This window comes from Arachis stenosperma, chromosome 4, assembly GCF_014773155.1.
Source record: "Arachis stenosperma cultivar V10309 chromosome 4, arast.V10309.gnm1.PFL2, whole genome shotgun sequence".
NCBI lineage: Eukaryota > Viridiplantae > Streptophyta > Magnoliopsida > Fabales > Fabaceae > Arachis > Arachis stenosperma.
In genome coordinates this window covers 119937222-119947727 of record NC_080380.1, presented here as the reverse complement: position 1 = coordinate 119947727, position 10506 = coordinate 119937222, and the positions used below count along the sequence as shown (strand labels likewise).

Genomic DNA, 10506 nt, shown 5'->3' with positions numbered 1-10506 from the left:
AAAAAAAATATTACATAACATGGCATGGGTCATTTAAGATAATATGACTCTTCTCACATCATCTAAAATTAGTCTTAGAATACTAATTGGATGATCCATAAAATAGAAATTTGGTATTTTAATTGGACTCTCTCTTTGTAAAAAGTATCAGACTTTCAATAACTCTGTGAAGAGAAAAGGAGAGTGGGAGAAGGATAAAAAGTGAGAGTTGAGAGAAAGAGAATAAGTTGAATTAGATATCTGGTAGATATTGAGCACAATATATATAGTAGAGTACTTAAGCTCTAACTAACTCTATTACATCTTATCAAACTTGGATTAATTGTAACTAATCCTGACTAACTCTAACTAATTTCTATATCTTTTCATCCACTTTTAAATTCAGGGTGTAGTGAGTTTACAACATGAGTTTGTCTCGAAACATGAAAAATTTATCAGAAGAAACAACTTTGGTCATGATATAAACAATTTGAACATCTCCTGATATCAAGTATTAAACCTATATACCCAAAATTATCATCATCATTGTCAATAATAATAAATCGAAAAACAAAATTTGAGAGGAAGAAACAAATTGAAAATTGAGAGTGAAAGAATGACGAAGAAAAAAAACGTCCAAAGAAAATGGCGGTGAATTTGTGGGTTATTGTTGTTGGTAAATATATTGTTAGGATGATTTTGAAAGTCAATAAGATAGAAGTGGAGGTTGTAGTCAATGAGGGTGATGATAGCGATTGAATAGTTGTGGTAGTGACAGAGTTGTAGGATAATAGTAATGAGTGCAAAGTGGCAACAGTGAAATAGTGGCAGTAGAATAGAATGGATTGAGGTGAAGAAACTGGTAGCGAGTGATGATGATAAAAAGGAGAGGGAGAAGAGAATTGGTGGTGGATATTAGTGATAAAAAAAAGGGGAGAGGGGAGATTGATGATGGGTGATGGTGTTGAAAAAGGAGAGTTGGAGAAAGAGAGAGAAGGGACAAGGTAGTAATTTTATAAGAGAAAGTAAGGGTAAATTGATAGTTCTGTAAAAATTTCAACAGTTGACTAAGTAAAATAACCATTGATTAAATACTTGGGTTATTTTGTCAAATAAATCATATTTTTTGGGAATCATTTTATCGCTATCATTTTATGGAAATCATTTTATCAAAATTAAAATATTTTGGGAGTTAAAATGAGTATTTATTCTTGATTAAATCATTCTTAATTACTATATTTTTATCTTTTTCTATTTTGCATTGTTTAATGTTGATTGGGGTAGTAAATCACAGTTGACTTGTAACACCCTACCACACAGGGCCTTACGCTTAAGTCGTAAAGCAGAGGTGGCAAGGTATTACAACCTCTAAAAGAAAATGATATCTACATAGATATAGTTGGGTGAAATCATATCTAGGAGCCTTGAAGAACAAGCTAAAGAAATCGATAAACAGAAAATCGTGACACACTCGCATGGATATTCGTAAAACGGACAGGTAAAATCGAAAGATAACTGAACACACATATATATACATATCAGAGTTCCAAAACTCAGATAGCAAGCTCCAGACTCGACCTGCGAAGCTAAGGCCGACAAGAGTATATAATTATGTATATATACAACCCAAAATAAAACTCAAACCACAAAATAAACCCCTATATCTCCAAGTCGACTTCTAGGAGGGACAAAACACAAAATATATATACGGAGATTCTATAAACATATATACATAGCCTAAAACAAAATATGACAGTCCAAAAGACAGTTCTTCGCTCGTAAGAAGGATACCCAAACGCTCAACGAGGTGTCTCTCGACTTGCATCTGAAAAATAACAACATAGTATGGGATGAGAACCGGAGGTTCTCAGTATGGTAAAGGTGCCCGCATAGTTAATATAAAAGGTCTCGGGAAAGCCAGAGGCATTCCTAGAACTTCGACACTCAGATTTCAGCTTAAGAATTCAACTAAACCAGAAATTAGGTAAGTTGTCTAAGGTATTCTAATTCTGAATCTAACTTTAACCTAATAATTCACGTTCTGTCTCCTCTAATCCTCCGAATCATTGGTGGAACAATCCTCTCTCCTTACACCTTCGCCAAGAAGGATTTCTCAGAAAACATACACATATAGTTTAAGCAAGAAAAGCACAGGTAGAGAAGCATTTACAGCAAGTAGAACAAGTAGCGGATAAGCAGAATTAAACAGTTAAGCAAACCAAAACAATGCACACTCAAGCAAACAAACAAATGCATATGATGTATGCCTGTCCTATGGCTGATGAGTCTCATCTGTCGGTTATACAGCCAACCCGACAAGTCCTGGTAGTTAACCATTGGACAGTCCCTCTGTGCGCGCATCCCCAAGCTCAATAATATTCCATGGAGTCAAACTCCAAGCTCAAATATAATATTCCATGGAGTCACACTCCAAGCTCAATAGTATAGTATTCCATGGAGTTGAACTCCAAGCTCAATAATATAGTATTCCATGGAGTTAAACTCCAAGCTCAATAATATTCAATATTCATATTTATATGCATGCTCATGGGGGAATCCGGGGAGTTAAAGTACCCGGTCACATCTTGCGACAGAGGGTCAACAAATAGTCTCAAATACACAAGCCACATAATAATCTCTTTCCCTTTTAAAATATTACCTCAAATCAAAACTCCAATTCTTAAAGAAATTTTGGCAATATCTCTTCTAAGACTCAAATTTCTGCCACCCTTCAAGGGTCCCAACTATCAAACCAAACACCTCTCAATTATTCAATTCACTTTCAGTAACAAATTATTTCAAAACCAAACAAATACCAATATTAAATCTTTTTCCAAACCGACCAACTTCAACAGCAAATTATTAACAACAGCTGAACCACACATTCTATTCCATATACACAATCCATCAATTATACATTCAGTCCATTCCTATCTTAAGGTCTTCTAGCCTGAGTTTTCACGTGACATTAAACATTAATTACGAGAAACCAAAACCATACCTTCGTACGGAATCAAAATATTCAAAGCTCTGGAGAAGCTTTCTGACCGAGCTATCGAAGAAGAAAACGTCCAGAATCGTCTTTGCCTCCTAAAACTCTCGTTGGCCAAATCCAAAGAAAAGAGGAGCTATGTCATTGTCAACTTCCACTAATCAAAAATGGTGTCAACGTGTAGAGGAGGAGGTTATGAATACTTTCACCGGATTAGATTTTTGATTGGAGTTACGGATTGCAAGAAATCGAAGCCGGAAGTTTGGTGGGATTTACGGTTTGTTACGTTCTTCTCTCTTCCGTTTTCTTTTTCTTTTTTTTTTCTCTCCCGCATATGCTCATCATATACATATATATGCATGTTTAATTAGTAAGCTGTTAAGCCGCCTTTGGCTTTCTTTTTTATTATTTTATATATATATATATGCACAATGATAATGATAATATATATCTAACTCAATGATAAATATAAACCGCCTTTGATTTCCATACTTCATAATTAATAATAATAACGATGATACTAGAAATAGTAATGATGATCATGTAATAATAATAATAATAATAAATACAATAATAGTAATAATAGTAGTAATGCAATGAATATAATATATATAAACTTATAATGCAATTTAATACTTACTGTAATTATATACAATGTTAATAATAATAATAATAATAATAATAATAATAATAATAATAATATGAATTTGATTAAATTAAAATTATTAGTTCAATTACTGATAATAAAAATAATTTTTCTAAAAATAAGGAATTCTAATTTTATAAAATAAATTATAACTTATTTATATTTATATTTTTAAAATTGAGGGTTGCTACATCCTATCCACTTATAAAAATTTTCGCCCTCGAAAATTGATATAAAATGGAAGAGACTCATACTAACGTAACTTCCCTTCTTAAACATGTCAAAGAAAAACAGAAAGATTTGACATGTTTAGTTTGCAAATTCAGGATATTCTTATGGCTTAAAAGTCTACGCAAAGCGGAAGATACAAGATAAACTCGATGCAGAAAGGTTATAAGGCAGGTTGGTATTGGAACGACGGGTTTATCGCTTCTAATACTTGCTTCATCTAGCTCCCAGGTTCTGCTGATTCTAATGGTGTCACCTTTCGTAATTCAATCGAAACTGGTTCAGCCTCTGACACTAAATCTATCACAACTTACTCTTTCTCTTGACACATAACCGATTATCAATTACGGGTTCAACCTATGTCATGTCTCTTCCTCATAACTTACCATCTCTGGGTTTCAGGTAACTGTCCCGCACAACTCTCAACATTTCTGGTTCTTTATGTATAACTTAAGTTGTATACTCAAAATAATTCAATCTACTACTGCTGCGCCACTCTTATTATTATTCTCCAAGAATTTAGTCACTTTTCTAGGTTGACCAACTATCGTTCTGTCTCACCATTCGGAGGTTTTTAGTCGATCGTTCAATTGAAAATCACAAGGCTCACAACTCGGTATTGTACTACAATGAATGCTACGTGCTATTTACTACGCAAGGCAGTCGGAAATTTCGATTATCAGTGCGTGATTACCTCTAATTGGAGTATCTGTGGTTCCAGCACCATCCGCTGTCATAGTGAACACGCGTCCCTGATGTTGTGCCTTTCCAGCTTCTTGATTCTTCTTCTTTTCTGGACAATTCCAAGACAAATGCCCAGCTTCACCACAGTAATAGCATACACCTAAACCAGCCCTGCACGGAGTATTCGGGTGGTACTTTCCACACCTCCTACAAGTTAAATCATTCGGTGGGGTCTGAGCTTGCTTTCCTTTGCCTCTTCCCTGGCTGTTATTATTACTGAATCTCTGGAAGTTATTCTGACCCAAATGTGGTTGTGGGGTGTAACTGCCTCGCTTAAAATCTTGTCCTCTAGGGGCGAAGTTCCTTCCCTGATCTCTCCTAACAAAAATTCGCTGATCACTCTTATCTGATGTCGCCTTTCTCAGACAATCCTCAGCAACTCTACTTTTGTTTACCAGTTCTGAAAACACTCTGATCTCCATTGGTGCAACGAAGCTCAAAATATCACTTCGAAGACCTCCCTCATACTTAATACATTTCCACTCAGCAAAATCATCAGGCGCACCTTGACAAATACGAGAAAAGCGACATAACTCCTCAAACCTGCTAGTATACTCAGCAACAGTCATCTGTCCCTGCTTTAACTGCATCAATTCAAGTTCTTTGGCATTTCTGGCTGAATTAGGAAAGTATTTCTTATAGAACTCTGTTCGAAAAACCTCCCAAGGAATCACAGCGCCATCTGGATGTAGGATACGTCGTGTCCCCTGCCACCAATGTTGAGCCTCACCCTGCAGCTGATAAGTTCCAAACTCAACCCATTGCTCCTCAGGAACCTGCTGAGCCTGCAGTGCCCGTTCCATAGCTTGAATCCAATTATCTGCATCTGTGGGATTTGAGGTTCCCCTTAAGGTCGGAGGGTGAACTTTCAGAAATGTAGCAAGTGTCATGGGACCGTCCTCATCATTATTGTTTCCGTGATTACCCTGGTTTATCTGATTACCTAGTGCCTCGGCTGTCGCCTGCATAGCCGCAGCCATATTTCCCAGGGCAGCCATGAAGTCTACTGGATCATTCCCTGCCAGGCCAGGAGTAATAGTGCCTATCCTACCTCTACCTCGGCCGTGACCGCGTCCGTGAGTCGACATCTGGTCCCTTCACACACCAAACAAGTGATATTAAGTTGATCAGTCTCAATATCGCAAGTCTAATGCTTCAAGTTCCAAATGCATGCTCATGAACGTTTATGCCACATATATCAATCAGATATCCTAATAGCACATACACACACCCAGAGTATGCCCAGAAGTATAATCAGTCCATCCCTCAGGCTCTATAGGAACGAACTGCTCTGATACCATAATGTAACACCCTACCACACAGGGCCTTACGCTTAAGTCGTAAAGCAGAGATGGCAAGGTATTACGACCTCTAAAAGAAAATGATATCTACATAGATATAGTTGGGTGAAATCATATCTAGGAGCCTTGAAGAACAAGCTAAACAAATCGATAAACAGAAAAACGTGACACACTCGCATGGATATTCGTAAAACGGACAGGTAAAATCGAAAGATAATTGAACACATATATATACATATCAGAGTTCCAAAACTCAGATAGCAAGCTCCAGACTCGACCTGCGAAGCTAAGGCCGACCAGAGTATATAATTATGTATATATACAACCCAAAATAAAACTCAAACCACAAAATAAACCCCTGTATCTCCAAGTCGACCTCTAGGAGGGACAAAACACAAAATATACATGCGGAGATTCTATAAACATATATACATAGCCTAAAACAAAATATGACAGTCCAAAAGACAGTTCTTCGCTCGTAAGGAGGATACCCAAACGCTCAACGAGGTGTCTCTCGACCTGCATCTGAAAAACAACAACATAGTATGGGATGAGAACCGGAGGTTCTCAGTATGGTAAAGGTGCCCGCATAGTTAATATAAAAGGTCTCGGGAAAGTAGAGGCATTCCTAGAACTTCGACACTCAGATTTCAGTTTAAGAATTCAACTAAACCAGAAATTAGGTAAGTTGTCTAAGGTATTCTAATTCTGAATCTAACTTTAACCTAATAATTCACGTTCTGTCTCCTCTAATCCTCCGAATCATTGGTGGAACAATCCTCTCTCCTCACACCTTCACCAAGAAGGATTTCTCAGAAAACATACACATATAGTTTAAGCAAGAAAAGCACAGGTAGAGAAGCATTTACAGCAAGTAGAACAAGTAGCGGATAAGCAGAATTAAACAGTTAAGCAAACAAAAGCAATGCACACTCAAGCAAACAAACAAATGCATATGATGTATGCCTGTCCTATGGCTGATGAGTCTCATCTGTCGGTTATACAGCCAACCCGACAAGTCCTGGTAGTTAACCATTGGACAGTCCCTCTATGCGCGCATCCCCAAGCTCAATAATATTCCATGGAGTCAAACTCCAAGCTCAAATATAATATTCCATGGAGTCACACTCCAAGCTCAATAGTATAGTATTCCATGGAGTTGAACTCCAAGCTCAATAATATAGTATTCCATGGAGTTAAACTCCAAGCTCAATAATATTCAATATTCATATTTATATGCATGCCCATGGGGGAATCCGGGGAGTTAAAGTACCTGGTCACATCTTGCGACAGAGGGTCAACAAATAGTCTCAAATACACAAGCCACATAATAATCTCTTTCCCTTTTAAAATATTACCTCAAATCAAAACTCCAATTCTTAAAGAAATTTTGGCAATATCTCTTCTAAGACTCAAATTTCTGCCACCCTTCAAGGGTCCCAACTATCAAACCAAACACCTCTCAATTATTAAATTCACTTCCAGTAACAAATTATTTCAAAACCAAACAAATACCAATATTAAATCTTTTTCCAAACCGACCAACTTCAACAGCAAATTATTAACAACAGCTGAACCACACATTCTATTCCATATACACAATCCATCAATTATACATTCAGTCCATTCCTATCTTAAGGTCTTCTAGCCTGAGTTTTCACGTGACATTAAACATTAACTACGAGAAACCAAAACCATACCTTCGTACGGAATCAAAATATTCAAAGCTCTGGAGAAGCTTTCTGACCGAGCTATCGAAGAAGAAAACGTCCAGAATCATCTTTGCCTCCTAAAACTCTCGTTGGCCAAATCCAAAGAAAAGAGGAGCTATGTCATTGTCAACTTTCACTAATCAAAAATGGTGTCAACGTGTAGAGGAGGAGGTTATGAATACTTTCACCAGATTAGATTTTTGATTGGAGTTACGGATTGCAAGAAATCGAAGCCGGAAGTTTGGTGGGATTTACGGTTTGTTACGTTCTTCTCTCTTCCATTTTCTTTTTCTTTTTTTTTTCTCTCCCGCATATGCTCATCATATACATATATATGCATGTTTAATTAGTAAGCTGTTAAGCCGCCTTTGGCTTTCTTTTTTATTATTTTATATATATATATATATATATATATATATAATATGCACAATGATAATGATAATATATATCTAACTCAATGATAAATGTAAACCGCCTTTGATTTCCATACTTCATAATTAATAATAATAACGATGATACTAGAAATAGTAATGATAATCATGTAATAATAATAATAATAATAAACGCAATAATAGTAATAATAGTAGTAATGCAATGAATATAATATATATAAACTTATAATGCAATTTAATACTTACTGTAATTATATACAATGTTAATAATAATAATAATAATAATAATAATAATAATAATAATAATAATAATAATAATAATAATAATAATAATGAATTTGATTAAATTAAAATTATTAGTTCAATTACTGATAATAAAAATAATTTTTCTAAAAATAAGGAATTCTAATTTTATAAAATAAATTATAACTTATTTTTATTTATATTTTTAAAATTGAGGGTTGCTACATGACTACTCAGTAAGTTAAGGTCTATAAATCGTTCTATATTGATCGACAGTTATTTGAAGTTGGATAATGTTATTCGAAGAGTGATCTAAATTTTTAAATATTTTTTTAAAAAATTTAATGCAATAATATAATGGATGAAAATAATGGTTGTATTTTTTCTCCTTCACATAAAGAATTATCACAGAGTCAAATCCTTTGGCAATGTGATCTCTAAAAAAATAAAGATCAATTTCAAATTACTTCGGCCATGAGTGCTGAATTGGGTTGGCAGACATGAGAACAGCTTCTTGGCTATCATAGTACATCATAGAAACTGACAAGGTGATACGAATTTTAAGTAGTAGCTGTTTGATTACAAATAACTTAGTGACAAGATTGTAAACACCTCTGTATTCTGCTTCGGTACTAGATCTAGAGACAGAGGTTTGCTTTCTAGATGAGCAAGAAATGAGATTAGGACCTATATAAACACATAATCTAAATGTGGACTTTCAATCGTCAAAATCTGAGACCCATTCTAAGTCACTATATCCAGTGAGCGTGAGGGATTCTACACGCTTTAGATGTAGTCTAAAGATGATTATTCTTTGAATGTATCGAAGTATGCATTTTACTATTTTTCAATGATTTTTTCTTGGAGCTTGCATGAACTTGCACATTTTGCTTAATGAGAAAGAAATTTCTGGTCTTGTCACTATGAGGTATTGAAGGCTACCAACTATGGACTTATAGAAATTGAAATTGTCAAAAGATCACCTTGATTTGCTGTCAGCTTTAAATTCGAAGTCATGGGTGTAGAAAGAGGCTTGCAGCTCTCTAAACCAATTTTTTTCAAAGGTCAATCATATATTTGAATTGAGTAAGAAGCAGTCTATCTGCTACAAGTCTCACTTCTATACCTAGAAAATAATGGAGGTCTCTCATATCTTTGAGAAAAAAATTGACATTTAATTTTCTTATGACTTCTGTAATAGCATTAATTGATCCATGTAAATTTGGTGCAAGCATCAATGAAATGCAAGTAGTAACGAATTTTATTTATTCTTGGAATTGGGAAAGGTCCCCAAATGTCAGTGTATACAAACTCTAATAAACTATTGTATTTTGTATTAAAATAGAAAAAGAGAGCTATTGTGACTTCTGTAGACAGCAAGAGACACAAACAGAACTTAAAATTTGAAAGAATATTGCATGATTTTAAGACTCTATACAACATCAAATAAAAGATGTCTTAATTTGAGATGTCAAAGTTTGAAGTTGTCTTTTTTCTGAACAGATATGACAAGTGTAATAGGTGACTCATGTCTTTTATTATTTGGACCAAAAGAATAAAGTTTGTGATCAACTGACCCTTGGAGAAGAGTCTTCTTAGTATCTTGAGATTTGATAAGATATCTTATCAGCATGAAATTCAATCCAAATATAATTGTATATGCATTAAATTGTGCAGTTTAAAGATTTAATAGCTGAAAATAGTTTAAACAATGAGCTACCAATGTTAAAGATGAAAAGTATGTTACTATTACCAACTTGCACTTATTCAATTCTATGATAGGGTGAATAATCTATGACTTGTGATATATTTGGTGTCATGTGGTGAGTGGCTCCAAAATATGGATACCAATTAGAATCAAAGATTGTTGATAGAAAAATAAATGCATAAGTGGCGGTGAGATTAGCTTGTGATCTGAACTGTGAGTTGCTGGTACTAGAAATTTGTGCATTGCTTGAGTACTTTCTATTGAATCTATGCCAAAAATCCGTATTTATGTGTTCATACCTGTTGTAAAGTTGACATGTAGGCCTTTTTGATAGTTTCTGCCTCTTCCTCTTAAAGGCATTAGGAGTGGCAGCTTGGATACCCGGCATGAACCCTATCTGCGGGTATCCAAGCTTATCGAATCCGGTCGGGTAGGATTGCCAACCCGATACGCTGCGGGTAGGGTTGAGTGCAAAACGGGTTTGAGCGCGGGTCAGGTAGGGTCGTGACCAACCCGCACCCTATATATGTATCTGTTATAAATATATGTTATAAGTGGATG

The 10506-nt window shown here is 35.2% G+C and overlaps 1 protein-coding gene across 1 annotated transcript; it reads right to left on the bottom strand.

Moving 5' to 3' along the window:
- Positions 1–4495: 4495 nt before the first annotated feature.
- LOC130975388 (uncharacterized) lies at positions 4496–5677 on the bottom strand. Its single transcript, XM_057900193.1, has one exon. The coding sequence runs from the start codon at positions 5675–5677 to the stop codon at positions 4496–4498; it is 1182 nt and encodes a 393-aa protein (XP_057756176.1).
- Between the last annotated feature and the right edge of the window lie 4829 nt (positions 5678–10506).